Source organism: Sus scrofa, chromosome X, assembly GCF_054392235.1.
Source record: "Sus scrofa isolate SSC_HxYL_T2T_F1_AM1 chromosome X, Sscrofa_HxYL_maternal_Yorkshire_Landrace_v2.0, whole genome shotgun sequence".
NCBI classification, from domain to species: domain Eukaryota; kingdom Metazoa; phylum Chordata; class Mammalia; order Artiodactyla; family Suidae; genus Sus; species Sus scrofa.
This window is the reverse complement of record NC_139401.1, coordinates 1,649,921-1,675,987: the sequence shown is the minus strand read 5'-3', so window position 1 is coordinate 1,675,987 and position 26,067 is coordinate 1,649,921. Positions and strand designations below refer to the sequence as shown.

The 26,067-nt window shown below is 57.5% G+C and overlaps 1 protein-coding gene across 1 annotated transcript; it reads right to left on the bottom strand.

The window, feature by feature from the left end:
* Nucleotides 1-1,488: 1,488 nt before the first annotated feature.
* On the bottom strand, nt 1,489-12,745 carry LOC110257972 (short stature homeobox protein). The gene is made up of 5 exons (XM_021080988.2): nt 12,055-12,745; nt 8,611-8,819; nt 4,801-4,858; nt 4,591-4,679; nt 1,489-3,341 (listed from the first exon to the last, which is right to left on the bottom strand). The coding sequence occupies exons 1-5, from the start codon at nt 12,329-12,331 to the stop codon at nt 3,096-3,098; spliced, it is 879 nt and encodes a 292-aa protein (XP_020936647.1). The 5' UTR covers nt 12,332-12,745; the 3' UTR covers nt 1,489-3,095.
* Nucleotides 12,746-26,067: the final 13,322 nt, after the last annotated feature.

The window sequence follows — 26,067 nt, the reverse complement described above, 5'->3', positions numbered from 1 at the left end:
GTGGGCCAGCCCGTCTTGGAGAACAGAGCCCACGGGTCGTGGGCACAACCCCACAGTTCCCCCAGCTCGCACCCGGCTTTCACAACCAGAAACGCTGCGTCCAGTGCCTCAGTCAAGATCCCGACCAGTGAGCTTTCTTTTCTGTTTTTTAAGATTGTGCCTGTGGCCCGTGGACGTTCCCAAGCCAGGGGTCAAATGGAACCGGCGCTGCAGCTGCAGGCCTACACCACAGTCAGAGCAATTCAGGATCCGAGCCACATCTGCAACCTATCTACACCACAGCTTGAGGCCACACCAGGTCCTTAACCCACTGCGCAAGGCCAGGGATTGAACCTGCATCCTGACGGACACTATGTCGGGGTCTAACCTACTGAGCCACAGCGGGAACTCATCCAGTGAGCCTTCTGGGTGGTGTTTCTCCCTGGGCCTGCGCCCTTACCAACACGCCTCATGGAAGTGCCGTGAATGCCTCTGAGAAAGTGTCTTGTCTTACGAAGAGACTGGCAACAGCCCCAGTGCGTCCACCCCATAAGTTTAATTTCTGACGTCTGGGGGGGAAAGCTGAGCGCCAAAAGCCCTCCCTGGACCCCCGCTAAGCACCCTCACCGCACTACACCCTCCTGACGACCGAAAAGAGAGCACGTGACCAGAGAGCAGGGCTGGGAAGAAGTGACCACAGCTCAGGCGGACAGCTCGCTCCCGTCCTGCATGTTCCAGGAGGAAGCAGCGGCCAGAAGCAGCCCTGAATTGAACGCTGGATGTTCTGCTGATGTGGCAGGACTCTGCTCCACGGAGAGAAACCACGGCAGTCCCTCCACTCCACACCCGCGGCTCATACCCTGATCTGCCTGGCGCCCCACCTGGCAGGGGCACCCCAGGTCTAGCCACACGAAAGGTGGGATGAGGTGACCCCATCCAGCGGGCCTTGGCGGCCAGCAGCCTCCCCACTGGGCTGACAGTGGGCGGCTCTACGTTACAACCTCAGATTCAGCCTGGACCACCTTCCCGCCTTTCTGCTGGCCTGGACAGAGTCTCCCCTTAGGAGGGGGTGGTGGCACAGGGCTATGCTTAGATACAAAGGATGGGAAACCTTTAAAAGAATAGAAATGAATACGTCACATCTCCAAGGCTGCCCAGCATTAAACTGGAAGATGAAGGCGGCTCCTGTGAAATGGATCCGACATGCACTTTTGAAAATGTAACGTTCCATCTTAGGTGGGGACCTTTTAAAATTCACAGCTGTTTAAAAGCAGAACTGCACGTATGAGGCAAATTCCATAATTCCATGAATATGGGGGGGTGCACGTGATTTTAAAATCTTTCTCTGACTCACTTGCTCATTGCAGAGCTGTACTAAAATTGCAAAATTAGAAAAAAAAATGTTGAAGGGGCCTTTTGATTAAAAGAGTTTCTGAGCATAGAACGGAAACTACATTTCAGGTCAGTGCAAAGGGAGAACAGAGTCCCTTACACGGAAGGAAAACTGTGTTTGTTTTTTTTTTTTTTCTTTTCTTCAAGAAACGTACCTCAATCAGGGCTGAGGGGAAAGAGTCGGCAAAAGATTAAAAAGAGAACGGACCCTGGCACTTCAGGAAACGGCATGGTTGCCTGGGCAGGCCTGGTTTTTGACAAAAACAAACAAACAAACAAACAAACAAAAATAAAAAAAATAAAACAGAGATGCACGTTTTTGAGGTAGCCCTCCCAGCAAGGGTGCACAGCCCCCCAACGCCACACAGTACATGCAAAACACCGCTGGGGACCCCCAACACTTTGGTTTCTTCCTGTTCAAGCCACTTTCCCCACTTCCACGCCAGCTGTTCAGCCCAGTTTCCATCTGGTGTTCACGGGGTGGGGGAGGGGAGACCCACGCACAAGAAGGAAGGAGAGAAAAAAAAAAAAAAGAAGAAAGAAAAACCAGAAGTGGTACCCTACTAGGAAACATTGTCTTCAAACTCACGGCCTGAAGGCCCTGTCTCAGGCGCTTCGCTTCCCAGAAGCAGCTCAGCCACCACCCTCTCGTCCTGTCGCCACCCCCCCATCCTGCTCCGTCCCACGTCACACACATCCACGCGGCCCCAGCGCTCCCCACCCAGGTCACCCTGGCCCTGGGCCCGCAGCATGCAGGAGGAGATAAGGACCTTCGAAGTCCGAAGCCGACGGGTCAAGAGTGCACAGCTAAGTTTTTTTTTTTTTTAAATCTATAATATTTACAATATTGCACTTTACTGCACTTAATTGCATGTCACTAGCACGGATGCTGCATCAGGATTATACCTTAAAACCACGTGCCCCGTGTCCCTTTGCATCTGAATTCAATAAAACAGCCAAAAAAAAAAAAAAAAAAGTCAATTCGGGAATCCTAGACTGGAAACGTGATAACGTTGCCTGTTCTGTGGCACAAGGAATCTTCCACCCGGTGCTTTGGGACCCACCGTTCGCATGAAGACGGCAGGCCAGGCCCCCAGGAAGGTCACAACTCCGGACACTGAGGGTCCCCCCACCACCACCACCTTGGTGAGGTCGTCAGACTCGTTTCCGTTATTGCTGCCTTGCGGGGTGGGGGTGGGTGGCCGAGCGGAGCCCCTGCCTCCGATGCAACAACCCGCGTCGAAATCCACACGGGTCCTGCGGCTCCTCGGATGTCATGAAGTTCGTGGCAGTGAATGAACTTGTTGGTATCCAAGCCTCGGCGTCTTGAGAGGAGACCAGCCCCAGACCGTTCTGTTTAACAGGCTCGAAGATCTCGGAAAGGCGCGGAGGAGGCCGCATGCACAGGGTGGGAACGCTGGCAGCAGAGGAAGCGACGGGGTGCGGCACGTGGCCCAGGGTCGGAGGCCGAGGTCCAGGGCTGGGTTGGGTAGTCCCACCGTTGCCTGCGCTCTCTGCGGCACAGACTCTGTGAGGGTCGGGCGGGGTCGTGCGGTCCCAGGCCGCCCCCTCTCTAGGCCGGCCGGGGCCCCCGGGGCTGCCCCGGGCGGGGAGGCCTCTGCGCCCTTGCTCTGGGGAGTCCGTGCGGCCGTCGGAGGCGAGAATGCGGGGCGCAGCGCGGACGGGGTGGCGGAGCCGGGTGGGGGGCGGAGCCGGGCGGCGGGTCAGAGCCCCAAGGCCTCCGCGTGCTTGCGTGCCTTCAGCCGCAGGTCGGCGATACTGGAGTTCTTGCTGTTGCTCTTGGCGGCGGCGGCCACCACGGCGGCCGCCGAGGCCGACTCGGCCAGGGACGCGATGGGCAGCCCAAAGGGCGGCGGCGGGAACATCAGGTAGGGCGCATGAGCCGCCAGGTGCGGGTGCAGGTGCGGGTGAGCGTGCGCCACGCCTTCCAGCTGCAGCTGCGCCTGGACCTGCCGGGACAGACACATTGCGGACTCCGCTTCTAAGGGGGCTTTCCCGCCCCAAGACCCCGAGGGCGCCTCCTCTCCCGCGGACACCACCGCGCACTGTCCTCTGGACACCCGGTGTGCGGGCGAGGTCCCTGGCCCCTTCGGACAGAACCAGATCTGGGGAACCAGATCCCTGCGCCCGCGTCCTGGGGAGCATCTGGCTGTCTACAGCTGGCACTTCTTCCTGCCCAGATCCTCCTCTCATTCTTTGACGCGTCTCAGCCTCCCCCACAACCACTCCCAGGGACCCAGAATCCCGAACCTTCCAGAAGCACATCCCCACCTACAGCCTAATTTCACTTGGACCTAGGCTGACTCCACATTGGGGCAGCTGTTCCTGCGATGCCGAGGGGCCACCCTGCCCTGGGGAAAGCTGCTGGGGGATGGAAGATGGGCCCAGCCAGGTAGGTGAGGACCCGAGGCAGCGGGGTGCAGGCTCCTCCCTGTGCACGGCGGCCCTGGACCCTCTTCAGTCTCGGGAGCCCTGAGTCTGAGAGCAGGTGGCTGGGCCAACCCCTCCCCCATCACCATGGTGTCACAGCTACCTGACCTCTCCAGGCAAGAACCAGACCCACCAGACCTCGAGCCCCTCAGCGAACCTGAGTCCCCATGCAAATGAGGGCCTGCAGGTAGGAGCAAAGGTGCTGTGCCTGACGGCCACGCCTCCGCCCTGCGGGGGGGGGGCACGCCACACCCCCAAGCTGCCCCCCCCCCAGCCGAGTCCTGAGGCTACGGGGCTCTAGCCCGCCGCCCTACTCTGCTCCAGGCTGGGCAGATGCCCCCACGGTGAGGCATGCAAGGCAAGGCCCAGGTCCAGGAGGGTCGCAGAACCCCCTGAGAAGCCCTGAGCAAACTGGGGCGCAGGGCTGGGTGTTGACGTGGGTCCTCACACTCAAACCGGAGCAAACCCTCCTCCCACCAGCTTCCCAGGCGGCCAGCGAGTGGGTGGTTCCCGGGTGGGTGGGATTTTTTCCCCTCCGACTTTTGTACAATTGTGTTTGGGTTTATGTCCTAGCCCTCCCCAAGGGAACCCTGGGAGTTTTACGGCGTGAAGTTACTGCGTGCCAGCGGGTTTATAAATGTCCCCCTTGTAAAAGCGGCCTCCTTTCTTCGGCGAGGGCGGGAAGAGCCCGCGGAGGCAGGACGCCAGCTCGGCGGGGAGGCCGCGGGCCCGTTAGGTTCTTCGGAAGCAATGAAAAAAACGAGCTACCTGTTGGAAAGGCATCCTTAGCGCGCCCATGTTCACGTAGGGAGCCACCCTGCAGGCGTCCAGGTGGCTGGCGGTGCCCAGGATAACGCCTGCGGGAGCAAACACAGGAGGCGTGTACCCCGCGCCTCCTCCCAACGCCTGGGGTGGGCCCGCCCCAGCTCCGTGGCCGCCGGCCCAGCTCCCCCGACGCCCGGCCGGCCCCTCACCTACCTTTGTGCATCTGGTTCTCTTGCTTTCTGCACTTGGCTCTCCGGTTCTGGAACCAAACCTGGGAACAGAACGGACAGACGTGCACCCGGTGAGCCCGCCCGGCCTCAGGGAGCAAGGCCAGAGTCAGTGCAGGGGTCTCGGGGAGCCATTGCTCAAAGAGCTGGCCCGTCCCTGCCTTGGACCCCTCTCTCTCTCCGACCCCAGCACCCCGGAAGTGGCTGCCAGGAGCTGGGACTGTCTTCACTGCCCTCTAAGTCAACATGCACCCCTCCTTTTTTTTTCCCCCTGCACTGCACCCTTGGCAAGCAGAAGTTCCCTGGCCAGGGATCGAACCCACAGCACAGCAGTGGCTGGAGGCACAGCAGGGGCAATGTTGTATCCCTAACCCTCTGAGCCACCAGGGAACTCCCACTGTCACATCTAATGCGAGTATGCGGGTCCTCAGATGTCCCAGAGCGCTCAGTGTAGAAATTTCCCCCACCACCCCGTGGGGCTCAGGTAGAAGCTGACCTTCCGCCCTCACGTCTTGCCTTCTGGACCTTGGCAGCGCATGAAGAGGGAGGGCACAGGTGCATAGACAACTCCAAATCCGGCCTCCTCCCCGGTCAGGCTCCGGATGCCCTCCTGAGTCTAGAAATGTCCGTATCTTCCGTGTGCTCCCTGGAAGCCTGGGGTCCCCTTTACTACTACAGAGCCAGGAACCTCCTAAAGACCAGGCACACCCCAAAAATGTGTGCTCTGCCACTGCAGGCACCGGCCTCCTAAGGACATCTCATTCTTTGGGTGCCCTCTCCAGGGGTCGGGCAGGAAAGGGGGTTGGGCCCTGCCCAGCCCAGCCAGCTTCACAGGCCTGATTGCAAGCTTTGGGTGCAAAGCCCCCCCCCCCCCCCCCCCGCAACGCACACTCTCCTCTCCTCCAAAGGGCCCGAGGGCCACGGAGGCCACAGATGCCTCCCTCCTCCCTCCCCCACCCCAAGATGGTCACTGGCTGACCTTGCAGAATCACTAGCACCGAGAGAGCCTTCCTGCAGGCCACTCTCCACCCCACCCAGGAGATTGAAAGCTCAACTTTTCCATCGCAGGCTCTGACAGGACAGTTTTCTATCCAAGACTGAGCCATGGGCCAATGGCAGGACTGTCTTTCCAGAAGGTTCGAAAGCTCACCCCGCCAGCCAGGCTGCAGGGAGCCTGACAAACTTTGAGGCAGTCTCCCCCCCACGGTACTTCCCCAAACCGTGCCGCTCCAAGCCGAGATTCGCTGAGCTTTATTCCATTTCCAAAGCCTGCACTCACAGTCTTCTCCCCCCACATGGCACCCCCACGCCGGAGCCCCCCCAACCCAAGCCGGAGGTCCCAGTGGACCCCTTTCAGACCTGAATGCCTCCCTCTCCTTGCGGCCCGTCCCCGCCCTGGACCCTGAGCAGAGCCAAATGGGCACGTCCTACCCCACCCCCACCCCAAGGCATTTTTCAAAAACAGAATCCTATTTAAATCCAGAAAGCAAGCTCACTTTCTCTTCAGCGAGGGGAAAGGGGAAAAAAAAAAAAAGATTATGGAGAATAAAAGTGATGAATTAGCCGCTGCGTTCTGTGATAATCCATCAGTCTTGGGGTGATTCACAATCAATTCCAATTAGTCGTGAATATGGTAAGGAAGCTGTACTACAGTGGTTTAGACAGTTATTTCTTCATTAAGGAGCAGTCGCTGATTTCTTTCACAAATGCTGTAATCTGATTTCCTTTTGATTTCCATTACAGACAGTGAATAATGACATTTAATTTAGCTCTGCGCCATAAACCCAAAGATATTTGTTGTAATTAAATTACCGCCCGCTCCTCACCGCGGTCTCATAACTTTCGATTATAACCCTGACAGCTGTGTGATGTGAGTTTCCACTACAACACTAAAAATAAAAGGTTAATAAGGACCAGCTTCCAAAGGGTCCCCAATTTATTTACAGCAAATTTCCACACTAAATTGAAACTCTATCCTTGAACGACACAGGACAGGCTGTACTGAAAAGGATTACTGAAAGGTTCAGAGAAGGATTAAAATCTACTGCATTTTCATCTCTTCCTGCCCCCGCTTTATTTTCCCTCCCGCAGCCCCCCTGACTTCTGCACAACTGACCGGGGTGCACATTTTAACGAATTGGCTGTTATGAGGACTTTCTGGCTTCTCTTTACTATAGGAGTCTTTTCTCCGTGGCCAATAGGAAATTATTTCTTTTTCTTCTATTCCCACGTTTGTTTTTATTATTATTTACAGTCGTTAAATTTTAATTCGCCTCTGGATCGATAGGCACTCCGTTTCCCCACCCCTTTTTATTTTAGGGCCTTTCTCAAGATCTGTAGCCACCCAAGAACCAATTTTCTGCCAACCGCCTCCTGCTAAGGTGCTATCCAGTAATAGACTACTGAAAGAAATAGTGTGGAATTAAATTACAAGTAATTTATTTTTATAGAAACAGTACATCAAGGCCTGGAGATAATACAGGCAGAAGGACTGTGAGATGACATAAAAGTTGATGTCCCCTTCAGCGAAAGTTTAATCTTTTCATTAATTTATATGGTGCAGCCCCATCCATCTTTCGGGAGAAAGGTGGTCAGCCTGCCTGCCCACCCCCGCCCTGGCCACGGATGCCTGGGGACTGGGGGACACTCCTCAGGGCTGTTCTGCCCGTGGTCCCAGCAAAGCAGGATGGTCCTGGGCACCACTGCAGCTGAGAATTCTGGACACACTCGGAGACGCACTGCACTTCCTCTGAAGTAATCGGGGTTTTTTTGTTTTTTGTTTTGTTTGGTTGGTTGGTTGGTTGTTTTTTTGTTGCTGCAACCGGGAAGGAGGAAAGGAGCAAGGGGGCAAACAGCTCCCCCCCCCAATTAAGGATTTCATAAAACACTATCCGTAGAACGCTTTCTGTGTTTCCACTTCATCAGTCAAGCCCGGCGAAGCTGTGTTTAACTAGGTTAACCCTTTATCAAGAAGACACCCCGTTCCTTCCAAGCCCTGGCTTTACACGTGCCCCTCCCCCGTCGGCAACACTAATTCCATTTATTTAAATAACCAGTCCCCTGAGACCCTGACCCCCTTTTCCTTCTCTCCTTGGCCCTGCTGTCCTGCCCAGAACCGTCAAAACCGACGGGACCGGGACGCCCAGCAGAGCCCCGAGGCCGGACCTCCCGGGAGAGGTCTGCACGACCTGGAGGAGACGACTTTGAGGGAACCTCTGCTCCCCTCCCCCATAAATAAATGAATACATTTAACTTCTCCTTGACAAAGCCCCTGAAAGGCTCACAGGAGCGTCCCTTCTCAGCGCACGTGCGGGCGCACACCCAGGGCCCCCGCGGACGGTGGCTCGCCAGATGGGCATCACGAATTCATGCGCCCGCGTGTCCCCTAGCCCTCGAGCCCCCCTGCCCCGCGCCTGGGCTAATCCGGCCCCGCGCGGGCAGCAGCGGCCGCTCATCCAGACGCCGAGTGTGCGAGACGCCCCCCCCACCCCCGCCCCAACCCCAGCCCCTCGCCTCCCCTCCCCAGCTTGCCGCTCCCTGGAGTGGAAGGTGGGGGCTGGCGAAGAGCGGGGAGGAGAACCAAGTCATTGGGAAGTAGAGAACAAAATTCCTGATGAGCTGGAGGTGGAGGGCAAGCCTGCCGGGCAAGGCGCTAACGACCCGACTCGCCAGGCCCTGGGGCGCCCTCGAAAGGCCGGGGTCCAGCCCGCCCCGCGCGTATCCCCGCTCCGGGAAGGGCGCGGCGGCCGAGCCAGGGGGGCGCGCCTCGGGTGTCCCTGCCGGGCGGCGGTCTCACCTGCACGCGCGCCTCAGAGAGCCCCAGGCGCTGGCTGAGCTCCTCGCGCATGAAGGCGTCGGGGTAGTGCGTCTCGTCGAAGAGCCGCTCCAGCTCGTTCAGCTGCTCCAGCGTGAAGTTGGTGCGGCTGCGCCGCTGCTTCAGCTTCGTCTGCCCGTCCTCGTCCTCTGACTTCACGTCCTCGCGCTTGTCCTTGCAGTCGTAAATACCTGCGAGCGGGGCCGAGGGCACAGCTCTGAGGCCCCGAGGCCCCCGTCCGGCCCCGGAGCCCCTCCACCCGCTCCCGCCTCTCCCGGCTCGTGCGAGGGGCAAGCCTGTGTGTGCCCGCGGCGGAGGGGCCTCAGTGGCCCACGAGCCCGGACGCAAAGATGCGTCAAGTCGATACGGCAAATTTGGGGGAAAGACGCGCTCTTTCATAATAACTCGGCACCAGCGCCGGCGCCTCGGCGGCCGTGTTCCTTGGCCTAATCTCTGAATACTTTCCTCAATTACCCACTTCGCCTCTGTTGATATATTGACATAGCCTAACCTCTCCCTCTCTCTTTCTCCCTCTCTCTCTTCTTTTTTTTTTTTAAGGGAAGTAGAGCGTTAAATATTATTAAGTCAAAGAAGCTTAAGCAGAATCGCTCAAGTGTGGGGTCCCTGGTGGCGCGCCTGCGGAGGGCGCAGGGAAAGCCCAGGCCCGCTACGGCCCTGGCCCAGGACATCCACTGTCCCCGCCTGCAGCGCAGCAGGACAAGGCCGCGCCAGCCGGGCCGGAGCCTCCCTCAGGACAACGTGGAGCTGGTTGTCTGCCGACTCAGGTCTCTTTATGACCCAGACAGCGAAGCCAGGTCTTAATGTACACCTGCGTGACGGCTGGGGATGTGTGCGGCAGCAGAGTCCTTTGGCTACCTGGTCTGTCCCTTGGTGTCTTGGACACATATTCTCGTGCCCCACCAGGATGCCAAGAGTGGCACTTTTCTTGCATCCAAAAATTATGAAAGCGCCTGTATTTGCTGGGGAAGCCGGTAGGGTGTCAGGCAATAAAGTCAGGATTTAAGAAATTCTAACCTGGCAACTTCTCCTTCTCACCTTTAGGAAACAGAGCCCCTCACCAAGCTCAGATTTAAAATAAAAGCTGGCCCCTCGGTGAGAGCTGTATTTCAGCAGCCTTGGCGTTTTCTGGTGCTGTTTCTCCCCACCTCAGGACCCCGTGCCCTCCTAGATGTCCCCTCTTGCCCTCCAAATGTCCCCTTGTGTGTCAAGAAGAGGCCGCCCCTCAGGAGTCCAGAGCCCAGGAGGCTTGGGTCCCACGAGTTCTGAAAGGGCCTGGAAGTACCGCAGAAGCCCCTCGGCCAAAAGCCCAGAAGCTTGCAGAGTGGGAAGCCCCAAACCTTCTGCGTGGCCGGAAGGAAACGCTGATACCCGCCTCCCCACAGGGTCCCTGAGCCCAACAGCGGAACCCAAGTCCTGAGTCTGCCTAAAAGTCTCTCCTCCAGGCTTCTGAGCCCTGAGCTCTCAACTCCAACTGGGATTTCAAATCCCTCTCACCACCAGAAAGAAATGCATTTCCAAGGGTACCCTGTGTCTCCCCAACCATCAGTCCTTTCCCAGAGCCCCCAACCCTGCTTCCCCTTCAGCTTTGTTAAGTCTGGACCTGAGGGATTGACGCCAGCCGAGAAGCTGCCCTTCAAAGTCCTCCAGAACCCACAGCAGGCTCTGCAAAGCCCACCGGCCCCAGCGCACGGCTCAGCAGGACACGCTGCTCCGGTGCCCAAGACACCGCATTACTCTGGAGCCACACATCTCCCATGGGCTCAGTCCTTGGTGGGTTCTGCACACCCAGGGGAGGAGAAGGTGCAGCTGGGGTTTTCCAGCCCCTCTGCTGCCTCGCTTCCCTCTCTGTTTCAAAAAGGCCTGGATCTGCTCACCTCCCCAGGGCCATTTTTTTTGGGATCCGGCCCCTCAGCTGCTGGGGTGAGAGAAGGGGCCTCGGCCTCTTCTGATGGCACGGGAACCCAGCACCCAGAGCCCTGGGAGGTCAACTGTAGGCCCTGACCAGAGCGCAGACAGCTGACAGCTGTGTCTTCAAAAGAAACTCTCCTCACAGGAAGCACAGAGCCAGGTGCCCCAGGCCTCACCACGGGGTGAGCCGGGCAGGCCAGGCCCAAGCTGCCCGGGCTGCCAGCTCTCTGCTTCTACAAGGTCGAGGCCTCTGGAAGATGTCTGGGTCATCTGCTGAGCTGCAGGGCCAGCATACCTGGACCCTGCTGCCACAGCTTAAGGGCCGCAAGACCAGGGGACATGGGCTTCCTGGAAGAGAAGCTTCTGTTCATTCTGGACCCTCGGAAGGCTGACGGGGAGTGAAACAGGACCCAGGAGCCAAAGCTTCCGAGGTTCCCCTCTGTGGCATCAGGCACAGATCTTCATACCCTTTCAAGTGGTGCCCCCTGAGAAATCCAGCCAGTTTCAGTCCTGATTTATAGCTGCTGGTTGCTCTGTTTGTACAGCTCTTCCCCCCCGGGTGGGACCACCCCTGCCCCTCTGGGGGAACCCGTATAAATCTGCCTTTTCCCGAATTCAACAACCGAGCGCGCGCTGGGGAGATTTTGGGAAAAGCAGCAGAAGGAGGCCCAGGACGCTGTCGGCCTGCAGGAAGGCCAGCTGCGCCCTGACGTCCTGGGGTAGGGCGGCCCATGCCCGTGGCCACTAGCTTCCCCGGGGCCCTTCTACCCCGTGCAGACCCTGACCACCTGCAGGCGCGGGGCCGGTTTTAATTTACAGTCCAAGATCAAGTCCCAAGGTTCAAGGCGAAAGTTTTCCCTAAGAGGAACTAGTGCCGAGGGGCGCAGGATGGGGGACATAGGTGAAAGCGGCTCGCGGCGCCTCCCCGATCGCGGGCCAGCGCGGTGCTCCACGCTGCCCACGTCGAGCTGGGGCAGCCTGCAGGCGGTGGGCGCGGGCGGAGATGCAAGCGGATCTCCCTGCAGCCGTGGGAGAGGATGTTAGAAGGAACGGCAGGCAGACCTGCACGCGCCCGGCAGCCTTACAGCCGGCCTCGGGTTACAAACCCGTTCCTCCCGGATCCCCCTCAACCCGGGAAAGTTCCCGCTGCGGGGCCCGGCGCCAACGCCCTGCGAAGCGATCCGCGGGCAGCGCGCGGCCCCAGCCGCTGCCCATCCTCGCTTCCCCTGCCCGCCTCCTTCCCTGCCTCCCCGCCTCTCCCGCCGAATACTCCCGAAGCCGGTTTGCCTCCTTTCCTCGAAACGACCGGCCATGGATTGCCGGGGCCTCTCTGTCTGAGCCGTGGCTGTACATTCAGAGTTTGCGGTCGAATCGAGAGCAAGCCGCGGCGCCCGGGGCCGCCCCGCTCGCGGGGCGAGGGGCAGGCTGCCAGGCTCGGTGGCGAGGAGGCGCGGTGGTCCCCGGGAGGGGCCCGGACCCAGAGTCCCGAGAGCTTACCTTCCGCAGCCCTCCCCGTGCCGAACTCTTTCAGTTTGTCCTTGTCGTTGTCCACGTGGTCCTTAAAGAGATGCACCGGACAGTGGCCGCTGCCCTCCGTTATGTCCTGGAGGTTGGAATCCGAGCCCCCCAGCTCCCGCGAGCGGGCCAGTCCGCTCTCCAAAACTTCCCTGTACGTGATGGAGTCCTTCTTGCCTCCGCCGCCGCCGCCGCCGCCGCTGCTCTCTTTGCTTTTCTGGTCAAAAGATTTGGATACAAAAGCCGTCAGCTCCTCCATGGCTGCCGGGGGCTGCGGGGGTCCGCGGGGCTCGGCGGGGCTGGCTGGGAGCCGGGCTGTGGTCCGCACGCCTCCCGCGCGGAGAGGACGGTCCGTGTGAGGGTGAGATCCCTCCTGCTGTTATTTATGCCTTTCAATTTGATATCTCACTATTTATACACGGCTACCTCCGCCCAACCCCCAGCGCTCCCTGTCTGCTGCAATTACAGCTCCCGGCTCGGCGGCGGGTGCAGCAGAGACGCTATCTCTCCCCCACCTCCAGTCCGGCAATTGGCTTTCTTTTCATTTCATCACTGTTTGGCGTCTGTGCACCTTGGTGTGGAGAGGTAAAGATCAAGTTTTTGAAGGGGGAGAGAGGGGAGAGAGGGCGCGCGCGCGCGAGCGGGCGCAGGCGCCGGCGCCCCAAACAGGTATGGGCATTCTCTCAACGGCTGGCGGAAACGAAACTCGAGGAGGAGTTTAGAGCTCGCAAGGACGTCCTTGCCGGCGGACACCGGGAGGAGCGCAGCCTCCTCGCGCCTCGAACGGTATCCTCGCCGGATGGGTCCCGGCGTGGCCGTGCGGAGACTCCGCCGAGGGGACCCGGGCGGCGGTGACGCGCCATCGCAGAGCAGGGTTGACTCCAAATTGGAGACGCGATGGAATTGCGGGCTGGAGCCGCCGCTGCGGCCCGCAGGGCGAACGGGTAGCGCAGGTGCGCGCGGCCTGATTGGGGAGAACAGCCCGAAGACCCCGAAAGGGAGAGGAAGGGGCCCCTGCCTCTTCGTGCGCGGGCGCCGGAGCCTAGGCGGCGGCGGTGCAGAGCGACTCGCAGACCTCGGAGAGGCAGGCGCCGCGGAGGCCGGACACACGGACGCCGCGGGCCAGGAGCGCCCGGAGCGCCGTGGTCCAGACGCCGAGAAGAAGCCGGCGGGTCGCTGGGAGAACTGGTTTGTACACAGCGGTCCTCGGGCGCGCGTCACATCCCGCTCGGCCGGACCGACGCAGCCTCCTTTAGAGCCGTGCTGTCAGCCTGGTGTCTGGGAGACTTATTGGGGGGAACTATAGGTATTTTCGGTTGTGCCACGGTGCTCGCAACCAGATCCTGCCTGTCTCGCAACTTTTCAATGTGCTTAGAAGGAGCCACCTTTTCTCGACTGCAATATGAATTTCATTTTGCAACTCCGGCAACCAGACCTGTCACCCTCTCTGCTCAATTCCATCTGCCAATAAAGTAACTTTGCTGTATCCCCCTCTTTTTTCTGCCATCTCTCCCTCGTCTCCCCCTTCCAACCCCTACCCCCACCCCTGCCCCATGCCAGAGTTGGGACCAGGCTTTTGGCGGGGGGTGCAGGGTGGAGGGGGCTGTTGTGGGTTTTTGAGGAGTTTCCTTGGCCTTTTCTGAAGTCAGTTCTTCCTCCGCAGTGCCGGTTAATCAGACCCCAGGATGGGGGAACCGTCCGCGGTCCCCAGCGGCGGTGTGTCCGGCGTCGCGAGCCTGACTGTAGTTTCCTTCTTGGGAAGGAAGGTGAACATTTTCTCTGAAATTGGGACTGGGATCGGGTTCACACCGGGGTGCCTCGGTGGGGGGCGGGGGGAGGAGCTGTAAAGCCCTAGAGGCGGGGGAAGAGGGGGACCAGTGTGGAAACAGGCCAGCCCTCCCTCCCTCCCTCCCTCTCTTCCTTCCTTCCTCCTTCCTTCTGTCTTTCCTTTCTTCCCTCCCTCCCTTCCTTCTTCAGGTCCCTCCTTCCCTTTCTCCCTCCCTCGCTTCCTCCATCTCTCCCCCCTCATTTTTCCTGCTCTCCGCCCTCCATCCGTCCTCCGGGAACGGGGAAGCTCTGCGTCCAGGCCTCTCCGCGCGGTCCCGGCTGGCTGCCCTGCCCCGCGTGGGGCGGAGGCCAGAGCCTGGGGATTTGGAGGCTGCCGCCTCCCCTGGACTTCAAAAGCGAAAGGCGAAGACGCCCTTGCAACTTGACAAACAGGTCTTTGTCACCGCGGCCCTCTAATCAAAGTGGAGGCGCGCGGATATCACACAGAATTACAAACAGCCCCTCATACATTATGCATGCGGCTGCCTCGAGGGTCGGAGGGGGAAACGCCGAGGGCCGCACCCGGAGCGGGGGTGCGCTGGGCGCGCGCGGGGCGAGAGGCGGCCCAGAAGCCCACCATCCTTGCAGAGGCCGAGCCCCTCCTGAGTGGCCCCCTGTCACTCACTGCACGGGGCACATCTTCCACCCAGACCCAGTCTGGGGACCCCTGCCCACAAGTGAACTCTCTTTGCAAGAAGCTGGAGAGCTACCGGCTGGGAAACAAGAGACTGGGGTGGGTGGGCGGGAGCACTGGCGAGCAGGTCTCGGGAGAGGGGGTCATGGGGCCATCCTCAGAAGTAGGTGACTCTTCCTCACCTCACCCCAACTCCTCTCCTCCAGCCTCAGGTGAAGAGGCCGAGTTCCTGGGGACCTCTGTGGACCCCCACCTGCAGCCTGCCCCCCCCCTTGGGGACCGTACCCCACCCTCCCCTACAACCTCAGGCACCCAGCCTTCCCTGGGGTCACAGAGGGCCTGAGGCTTCTCTGCAAGGAAAAGAGGTGATAGGCCCCATGTCCCCAAGAAGGGCCGAGACCTTGCACCCCACTCTGGAGGGCATACGGATGGGACCAGCATATGGTGGCTTCCAGGGGTCTCCCCACGGGGCAGCAGCTGGGGACTCTGGATATTCAAGACCCTTAGGCCAGCGAGAGAATTAGAACTGCCCCTTCCACTGCAGCCCCAGTTTTGACTCCCAGTATATGTGAATCGTTTTAAAATAACCCATCCCTCCTGAGTATTGGAGCTTCCACCGACCCCCCCTCCCCCCCGCGCCAACATCTCCAGCCAGTGCCCAGGCCTGGCCTTGTCTAAGGGTTGCTGACCAGGGAGGGGAACCTCCTTTTTACAAAGTCACAGGCTTTTTCTCTGGATGTGAGAAGTGACAGCCCCTTTCCCCCCTCCAACTTTTGGGAACCCCTTTTCCTCCCCGGCCATGGGCCCACGAGGTTCTGGAATTTTCTCCACCTTAAACCCAGATACAACAGTGCCCGGCAGCTGCATCGATCTCCACGTTTCAGCCTGGGCAAAGACTTTTTCAACCACATCTTTTTGCTAATTCAAGACCATGCCAAGGCCGCAGGGTGGGTACCGTTTGTGAAATGTCACGTTTACATTTCTGCTGGGCTGAGGACAGGCTGGAGGGGCGGGAGGGACTCAGACCCTCCCAGGTCTAAGGGGCTCTTGTTCAGAGTTTCTAGCCCCATTTTCCCCAGAGCAGGGGGCCCAAGAAGAGCGAAGACGATGGCGCTGAAAGTCCCCACTTTGCTTCAAAGAAGAGAGATGCTTTCATGTCCCAAATGCATTTGGCCACCTCTGAAAGATGCCGCAGGCTTCAGGAAACTTTGTGCACAGAAACGAAAGCTTATCTCCTTCCCTAAAAAAAAAGAAAAAAAGAAAAGAAAAGAAAAAAAGAGAAAAACAGCCACAAAAAAGCAAGGAGTCTGGGGCAGGGTGGAGAGCAGAAGAGGAGGGGTCTTGTTTCTGGAAGAAAATGGAAGTTTCAGTGCCAGATTTCACCAAAAGCTCCACGCACACCCTGGAGCTCTCCCTGGGGTCGTGGGTCCGCCAACACCATCGAGCGTCACAACGCTTCCGCCTCCCATGCCCCCGCTGCCCAGAAACCTGAGCGGACCAGCTGGCTGAGTCCCGGATGCCTGGTACGCTCCCACCCGCACCAGTCCATCTGGGAAGAGGCACAGACACAAAATGCAATTAAGGGAAAGAAAGTGCCAGGGGACTTGAGCTGCGGATGGAGGAGGGTCTCTGGTCAGGGGAAGGAGGCTGGAGGGTCCACTGTCAGTTCCAAGTGCCCCCATCCTCTGGGCTCCACCCCAGGAGGCCCAGGCTGCCCCAAGGCAGAGGAGGGTGGCTTTCCTGGGCCTCCGGCCGGTCGCTGCTCACAGAAACCCGGGCACTCTCCTTCCACACCAGGCTCTCGGAATTCCGCCACCCCCCACCCAGGCACAGGCCTGGGCTGGATATGCTGCACCCCTGGAGAGTCTACCCCGACTAGAGTCCCTCCAACAAGCCCCTCAGGCTCCCAGCTTCCTCTCCCATCCCAGGCCAAGCTGACATGCCGGTCCCCAGCAGCAGAAACAACTTGAGCTGGCCTCTCCGGGTGTGTGAGTCTGGCCGGAAGCATCACACCAGGCAGGGCCAGGGGTGCTGGTGGTGGTGCTGGTGGTGGTGGCTGTGGGGTTTTCTGCCCTTCTCTGTCCCTTCCCACCTGCAGAAAACAAGGAGCAGGAACACTCCTTAGCTGCTCAATCCACTCTGGGACCACCATCTGGAAGGGCCGCTAATTCCACTGGGATGTCCAGGCACCGCCCTCCAGCCCGGAGCCCCCCAGAAGCCTAGGAAAAGAGGCTGTGGACACAGCTGTCCCCTCTCCCCAGCCACGGTCCCACATCCCAAGGGATGTAGCTGGGGGCAGACCCCAGGGGCAGACATGGCCTGGCGTGAGGAAATGGACAGCAATGGGTTTTGATGTTCTAACGTCGTCTGAGTTTCTGCCTGTGAAGTAGGTAAATTGTAACGAACTCCAGCTGCAGCTCACCCTCCATCTTCCTCGCGTTTTCCAAGCCACGGGACAGGGGGTCATGAATATGCCAATATTCAATATTTGGTTTATTTAATGCTGAAAAGGTAGGGCTCGGCATTCCACGTTTAGCCCAGGAACACGCAGCTCCTCTGATCCAAACCTATTTACTTTCAATCAAATTTCATGCCCTGGGCTTCTTACCAGCGGAGGAACACTCGCACGTTTGCTGCTGTCTGGGGCGCGGGTCCTCTGGGAGGGTGGGAGTCCGCCCACTCCATTTGCCCCACGGCCCGCAGCTCCCCCCGCCCCCCGCCCCCCCCCGCCGCCGCCGCCGCCGCTGCCGCCGCCGCCGCCGCCGCCGCCCCCCAACCAGGGTCCTCCTCGCTTCCCAAGAAACCCAAAAAGCGAATTTCAAGGAATGCCCCAGCCTTGGTCCGCTTTCTCAGCACATAATTCAAAAGACAATTTCTATTAATAAGAAGAACAGAGGGGGTGCTGGCCACGTTCACCGAAGAGGGAGTTTTTCTTCACAACAACCCACCCTCCCCGCACATTAACTATTTATAAGGATTGATGGAGGGGCTGGACTTTACAGATGTCTTAACACTTTTCTTAGATGGGCTCCCTTCCCTCCCTCCCCCTTTTAAATTTAGAAACCCGCTTTGGTACCCTCTCCTGGGCTGTTTATTGATTTACGCAAACATCCGCGCTTCAAATGTGAGGCTGATAGATTTTCATTACGCTGGGGCTCTGTTAATCCAGCTCGTGAATGGATAAGATTGATCCTGCCGACAAATTGGACACCTATGATATTAATAAAGGGAGATCGGGTAGCTGCAAAGGGTCAGTCTCGTCTTTAGAGGGTGGGCTGCTTCTGTGCTGCCCAGGACTCCCTCACCCAGAAAATGCAGCCGTTTATTTTTATTGTTCAGTCCATCTCACTTTGGCGACAAACACCAGGCTTGAGAATGGGGGGCGGGGGGGGGCGGCTGTTTTAAAATAATTCTCAATGCAAAAATGCATTTTTCACAATTCGTTTCGTAGGAAGGAGTGCCATTTGCTTGCTGTGGAATTCTCTCTCTCTTTTTTCCTCGCTCTGTTCTTTGCAACATATGGTGAACATTAAAACTCTTTCCTTTCAGATTTAATCACGGGACCGTTACTTTACGTTTTATTGAAGAAAAACATTATTTTTGCAGGGAGCAAAGGAGTTTACCACGGAGGACAGCTAAAGAGGGCCGGCTTTTTTTCTGGAGACCACCGCTAAACAGACAATGGGTGGCTCTTCCTCGCGATGAATACATTAACGCGCTCGCAGGGAGCCGTTTCTGCGGTAATTAATGTTCCCAGGATCCACGTTAGGGGTGGATTTGGGTTTTCCTTCTCCGTGCTGGCACACGGCCTCGGCGGAGGGCGCGGAAAGCTCGAGTCCCGTCTCCTTCCGGCCGGCGCCCCCTCACCCCTCACCGGCTTCTCCCCTTTACGCGCGGGGCCGCCGAGGGCTTTAGAGACAAAACGGGCTCAAAGTCTCCGGTCTTTTCTCTGCATTTTCAAATTACAGAGGAAAGGAACGAACCCGCCCCACGTCCACAGCCTGCGAGCGAGGCTTTGCTTCGGAAGGAAGCGGCCTCGGGCCGGAAGCGAGCAGAGAGCGGCTCGCCTCCGCGTGGCATCGCCGGGACCGTTGGCCCCAGCCCTCCCGGGCGCCGGCAGCGCGCATAGGACGCTGTCCCCGCGGGCCGTGCTGGATTGGTGCCCGCGCGCGGCCTTCCTTCCCGGCTCAGGCTCCCGCCAACCTCCTCAGGCGCCTGGGAACATGACGCATCTAGGGAATCCGTGGGGACAGAAAAGGCCAAGGGGGGCTCCCGGACCTGGCGACCACCTTCCCAAAGTTAGTAAGGGGTTCAGCACACTGTGATGGCGGCCCCCGCCCCCCCGACCCCCACCCCAAGGAAAGCTAGCCGTGACGCTGGTGGCATTGAGACACAAGCAGCGCCTGCGTTGCTGGGGACTGTTCCGCATTTGACATCCGTTCCCAGATGCCCTGTCTTTAGAAAAACAATCCAAGAAAGGAACTTTCACCATCTAGGAGGCAGGCATTAATTAAGTGGACAATTAGTGCAGAAGAAATGCCGCCCCCACCCCATCCTCTGACGCCAGAGGCTGCGCTGGAACCGAACATCCGAACATCCGTATGGGAAGAAGGCTGAAGTTACCCGCCAATAGCACATTCCAGAAACACAGCCCATTGGGGCGCTGAGGTCCCCCCAAGACTGCTGGGGCCCAAAGTAGCCATCATGGAAGCCCCTGCACCCTTGGGGTCCACAAGCAGCCTCGGGAGTCACTCAGCTTGCCTCCTCCCCCACAGCCCCACACACTGGCCCCCCGACTCACTGACAGCTGGTCCCTCGCTCTGCTGTGGGCCAGCCCCTGGAGTCGCCCATCCCAGACCGGTGGTTCTTATCACTCCTCACTCCTCACCGGGGGCCTTGGTGAGGAGGGGGCTCCTGCTGCCTCTCTGCAGGGCCCCCCTCAAGCCACCCCACTAATGAGGAGGCTGCGCTGACCGCCCAGGGTTGCCTGTGGGGGGCCAGGGGCGTGCCCCTGCCCTGTGAGGCCTGGGGAAACGGCCAGCCATGGGGCGGGGGAGGGGAAGGGGCGAGCAGGGAAGCGGCACAGACAGGAGCTGGAGGGTCAGAGATCCAGGGGGCGTGGGGGTCCGGCGCTGCTGCGAGGCTAATTGGGGAGCAGAGGCGCAGGCCAGAGCCGGAGAGAGGGGGAGAAAGGGCCCCTGGCCGAGGGGGTTGAGATGCTGCCTGCTGGCGCCGCCGGCCTTTCCACCGCAGCTCAGCCTCCTGGCCTGAGGCGAAGCTCGGGGCTAGAGGGCTGAGCTCGACCCTCTGGACACCCGCCAGGAGCCCACCTTGGCGCTCAGCGCGCCCCGCCCCCACTCCTCCCCTCCAGCGCTGGCCCTCCACCAGGGAGGGGCGCAGAGGTGGGGGGAAGGGAGCAGGAGCCCGCCGGAGAGGGGTCCAGGGGGCCGAGGTGGGAGGGGCAGAATCAGGACAGACACGGGACTGGCCCCTTGAGCAGAAAAAGGCACCTAGCCAGCCTGGGCACCGGCCAGCCACCTGGGGGTCGGGGACTGGCAAAGAGGCAGCTGCCTCCATACCTGCCCCCAGCATCTCCCTCCAGCTGGAAAGACCGGCCCTGTGGGGAGCTGGGTCTTTCCTCTGCCAGGCTCACCCTGGCTTCCTTGTTCTTTCGTTCACTCACTCAGGCATTCATTCTTACAGCCCACTTTGTGCCCGGTTTCTGGCCCCAAAGGCAGAGCCCCGCACCTCTGGCACAGCCTCTGTGCTGGCCTGTTCCCCCTCCAGCCTGGCTCTCACAGTGGGAGGGAAGATGTCCCTGGGGCTGGAGGAATGGTGGGGGGCGGGGTGGGGAAGACCCGACCCTCTCCAATTCTGAAAGGTCATGGTGCTCCCAGGAGGTCTAGGGCTTGCGTGGGGACCAGAAAAGCAGCTTTCAGTTGGAAGTGAAAGGGAGTCCCCAGGGCAGAGCAGAGGTGAGGGCAGTTTTGGGCAGTGTCTGAACGCTGGGGTCCCCACGGCTTTACAGCACCGTCAGGCTGGACGGGATCCCCCAAGCTCCTCCTGTTGGCCTCAACTCCTGGATCCTGCCTTCCCCATAGAGAGGGGTCATCCTTGGCAGGGACAGGTCAGAAGAAGAAGGCAAGATAGGGCTCCTTCCAAGGCCACAAGAAGAGCCATTGGAAGGCGGGGGAGGGCTCAGAGGCCAGGGTGGTCTCCTTCTGGAGGACTTGCAGGGACAGCCACGCCCATGCCCGAGCTGTTTTTGCAGCAGATGACCTGTGAGTCTGCATCGAGAATCATTTTTGTTTGTTCGTTTTGGCAGTACTTCATTTTTCCACCTGTCGTGTGGCTCCTCTGTTCGGGGTGTCACCATTAAGACCCCTTCTTCTCTCACTGGGCTCATGTGGACTGAAATGATCAGACACCCACACCCCTGTGGGGTAGGGAGAAACCACATACAGAAGGGAGAAGACAGCTTCCAGGTGGCCTCTGCCTCCTGGGGCCTCAGGGCTGCCCACTGGATCAAGCCTTTGGGGAAGAGATGCTTTTTATGGGTTCTTGAGTTGTTAACAGGATTTTTTTCTTTTTTTTCTTTCAGGGCCACACCTGCGGTGCATGGAAGTTTCCAGACCAGGGGTCAAATCGGAACTGCAGGTGCCATAGTCACATCAACACCGGATCTGAGCCTCATCTGTGGCCTAGACCACAACTCATGGCAACGCCATATCCTTAACCCACAGAGCAAGGCCAGGGATTGAACCCACATCCTCATGGATACTAGTTGGGTTGCAACCCTCTGAGCTGCAGCAGGAACTCCTGACCAGTACTTTTTGAGCGTTGGTTATGGCAGAACGGATGGCCCCCAAAGACATCCAAACTCTCAAGTGCAGGATCTATGACGGTTTCCTTGTGTGACAAAAGGACTTTGGGGGTGTAACTTCGCTTGCCATCCTCCAGTTTGGGAGATGCTTCTGGTGTATCCGCATGAGCTCGATCACATGGGCCCTTAAAAAGCCGAAAACCCGGAGTTCCCATTGTGGCACAGTGGAAACAAATCTGACTAGGAACCATGAGGTGGCAGGTTTGATCCCTGCCCTTGCTCAGTGGGTTTAAGGAACCGGCGTTGCCGTGAGCCGTGGTGTAGGTTGCAGACTCGGCTTGGATCTGATGTTGATGGGGCTGTGGCGTAGGCCGGTGGCTATAGCTCTGATTAGACCTCTACCCTGGGAACCTCCATATGGCGTGGGTGCGGCCCTAAAAGGACAAAAAAAAAAAAAGCCAAAAACCTGCTCTGGCTGGAGTCAGAGAGAAGAGGCAGAAGGAGGCAGAGAGTTTCCAAGTGTCAGAGGGATTCCACCACCAGTGCTGGAAGGGCCTTGTGGCAAGTGTGTCAAAGAGTGTGGCTGTCCTGTGATCAAATGCAGCCCCAGCTGACCGCCAGCCAGGAGGACATGCCAGTCCTCCAACCTCCAGGAACACAACACAGCCAAGAGAGGAAATGAGCTTGGAAGTAAGTGCTTCCCCAGAGCCCTCCATAAGAGTCTGTCCTGGTACACGCCTTGACGTTTAACCCTGAGCAGAGGACACAGCTCAGCCGAGCATTGTCCCTGGACTTCTGACCCAAGACCACTGAGATCATACATGTGTGCTGTCTGAAGGCTTCAACTCTGCAACCATCGCACAAGAAACACACACGCACCTGACCTGGGACAGGCGCGGGGGACGCAGGGGTCAACTGGGTACCTTCCTTCGTCTCATGAAGCTCACGGTGTGTGAGGGAAACACAGAGAATAAACAGATGCACGACGTTAAACACAGGATATAATTGCAGGCGCAGAGAATCAGAGAGCCATAGGCTTGGAGGAGCTGATTCGAAGGAGGTCGGGGAAAGGGGGTCTGCTTTGGGAGCAGAACGTTGAGGACTCACGGGAGCAGGTGATGAGCCCACGAGGAGAAAGGCCCTCAAGGCAGATGGAACGAGGACCAAGGGGGGACGTAAATCTGTCCTGTTGGGAAATAGCAGGAGGCCGGAGCAGAATGGGCAAGGGAGAGGGTGCCGGGGGGTCGGCTGCCAAGAGCTTTGTCAAGTGATGGGTTTGGCCCCGACCAGGCTGCCTTTTGTGGGCTTGTGGCAACCAGTTTGTGCTAATGAACTCATCCGCTAACATGAAATGCATTCCTCGAACGATGTGAATTGCCAAAGCTAACACCAGAAAAAATGGAAAACGTGAGTAGTCCTGCGTGTGTGTGTGTGTGTGTGTGTGTGTGTGTGTGTGTGTGTGTGATACAGATATTGCGCTTGTCATTAATCGTCCGGCTACAGAGAAATCTCCAAGCTCAGATGGCCTTGTCAATTCTACCACACGTGGAAGGGAAAAAAAAATGACTCTTACAAACACTTTCAGGGATAATGTAGGAGGGAAAATTCCTAACTCAGTCTCTGAGGCTTGAATCCCCGATACCAAAACCAGACAAAGGTGTGTTCAGAGAATTACAGATGGACACCGTCATGAACACAAACATCGAAATTCTTAGCAAAATAGTAGTAAATTAAATGCAAACGTATCTATACATTAGGAGTTCCCTTGTGGCTCAGCAGGTTCAGAACCCAACTTCGTGCCTGTGAACTTACACATTTGATCCCTGGCCGTGCTCAGTGGGTTAAAGATCTGGTGTGGGTTTGCACCTACAGTTCCAATGTGACCCCTGGCCTTGGAACTTCCACACACGTCAGGTGCAGCTATCAAAAGCCAAAGAAAATAAAAGTACATATATTAAAAGGATAACACATCATGACCAAAACAATAGTTTATGCCAGAAATGCAAGGTCCAATTCATGTTTGAAAGTCAGCCAGCGCAATCCAAAAGTTCATAAGAAAAAAAAAAAAAAGAGGAGGAAAAGTATCCTGAATATCTAAGTAGCTATGGGAAAATGAACTTAACCCTTCTCACATGCACAGGACTCCTGATTGAGGGAAGTTTGTGTAAGAATGTGCACGAGGCTGGGAGAAGTCCGTTTTAGCCACACCCTTTCCAACTCCTTTTTCCCTCCCATATCCGTCGCTTTGAAGGCCTCTTCCCAGTCCTGGTTTTACCTTTCCTGTATCCCAGATGCCAGCAGCTCATTTTGCAAATCCTCTTCTGACACCTGCTGAAAATTCATTCACCTCAGAAGTGTGCAGGAACAACCTTGGCTCCAAAAACCCTCCCTCTCCCTTGCAAATTACACACCAAGTCGTGCAAGAGGAAAGTGTGCTGATTGCCTACATTTTAGACAATGAGTTGGGAATGCCTTTTTTTCTTGTGTGGCCTTGGCAGGGCCATGTCTTGAGGGAACCTGGTGGTGAGCACACTCCCCTCCACACACACGGGAGACGCGTCTCGGTGTTCCCGGCACGGGCAAGGTTTCTGACTCAGCAGAACTTCAGGTAATACTACATGGAAACGGCTGTAGGGCTGGAGTCTGGCTAACCAAGGCAAGAGGCAGGAAATAGCAATCGGGGCCTCCCGGGGAACGTTTTAAGGGATTCTCACATAGACACTCGCACCATCCCAAGTCCTTAGCCACAGAAGGATCCTTACCATTGCTTTGACTCTTGTGTCCACCCAACCATCCTGGCGTTGGCCCCTTGGCAGATGACATAATTAAGTCAAAAGAGGCTTGTGCTATAAGCAGCTGGTGCTTTGGAAGCATGGGATGGGCACCTAGCCTCTTCCTATTTTTAGATCCACCAGCACGTCATGCTGATGACCATGGTCTGTGGTCCGCAGAGCGGCTGGAGCAGCTAAGGGGCAATTGGGTTTTCTTTAAAATTTTTTTTTATTATAGTTAACTTACAGTGCTCCATCAATGCCTGCTGTCACAGCCAAGTGACGCAGTCATATACATACTTACATTCTTTTTCTCATAGTGTCTTCCATCATGTTCCATCACGACGGACTGGATACAGTTCCCTGCGCTATGGAGCAGGACCTCCTGGCGTATCCATTCTAAATGTCATCATTTTCTGATGCGCCAGAAGCATTTGAGAACTGAGGTTCAAGGAACTCTTGCGATGTATGTATTGTGTTCACAAAACCATCCCCGGAGATGAAGTTTCATCATACTCTGGAAGAAAGACCCTCCTGTGTGTTGCCAGAACTGTTTCCAGGTTCCTCCAGCTTCCACATCACTTCGGCTTTTCCCCGAGAGGAAAACGATCAAGACCTTCTCTACGCCCCGTCCTGCAGGCACCAGAGGCAACCCCTTGGCACGGCCAACCCCTTCGTCTGTGGCTGCACCGAACGCTTCCGGATTGCCTCCTTCCACACCAGCCTTCGACCTGGACGTCTTTTCCTGAGAAAGAGCCACGATGCAATAGTGGGTCTACTTGGCGGTGCACTGTTTCTCCTAAAGCCATCACCAGGCTCGCCGGCATTTCTGCACCTCTGCCTGCCCCACATGATTCTGCAGTGGGGCATCCTATGCATGGCAGGATGTTCGCAGCATCCCTGGCCTCCACCTGCCCAATGTCTGGGGCAGGCATTCCTTCCCCTTAATCGTGACAACCACCAATGTCTTCAGACATTGTCACTTGTCCCCTGAGGATGGGCAGAGTCGTCCCTTGTTTTGAACCACTTCCAGAAATAGAAACATAGACAGATAGATAAATACATGGAGAGGTAGGTAGACAGATAGATAGACTGATGAATAGGTAGGCAGGCGGGTGGATCAATGAATGTTAACTAGCTAGCTAGCTAGATAGCTGATAGATAATAGACACACAGGTGGAGAGTAGATAGATGATACATAAATGATACAAAATAGACAGCAGAACCAGCTATGCAGCGAGCCGTGTCCCCCCCTCCCCCCCTACCACCAAACTCATAAGTTGAAGCCCTAACCCCCAAGGTCATAGTATTAGGAGGTGGAGCTTTCAGGAGGTAACCGGGTTTAGATGAGGTCGTGAGGGTGGGGCCATCTACCAGGTGAGAAGGTTGCCACTTGCATGCCAGGAAGAGAGCCTCACCAGGAACTGGTTGGCCCCCTGCTGTGATCTCAGACTTCCAGACTCCAGAGCTGTAAGAAATAAAGTCTTGCTGTTTAAGGTGCCCAGGCAGTTGTGTTTTATGATGGTTGAAGCTGACTTAGACAGTTGATAGATCGATATGATAAACAGATATATAAATGATGGATGGATGGTGGATAGATAGATGATAGACAAGGTGGATGGATGGATAGATAACAGATGGACTGCTAGACGGATAGACTGATGACATGATAGGTGGACAGATAAGACCATAGATCGATAGATAATAGACAGATAGATAATAGATAGTAATAGGTGAAAGATAGTAAATCTCTCTTGCTAAGGTACAGTTTCTCAACCCCAGCACTAGTGATATTGGGGCTGGAGGACTCTCTGATGCGGGGTGTCGTGTGCACTCTGGGGGCTGAGTAGGGTCCCTGGTCTCCACCCACCACAGGCCAGTAGCCCCCCCAACTGTAAGAGCTACAACCAAGTCTCCAGATGTCTCCAAATGTCCCCTGG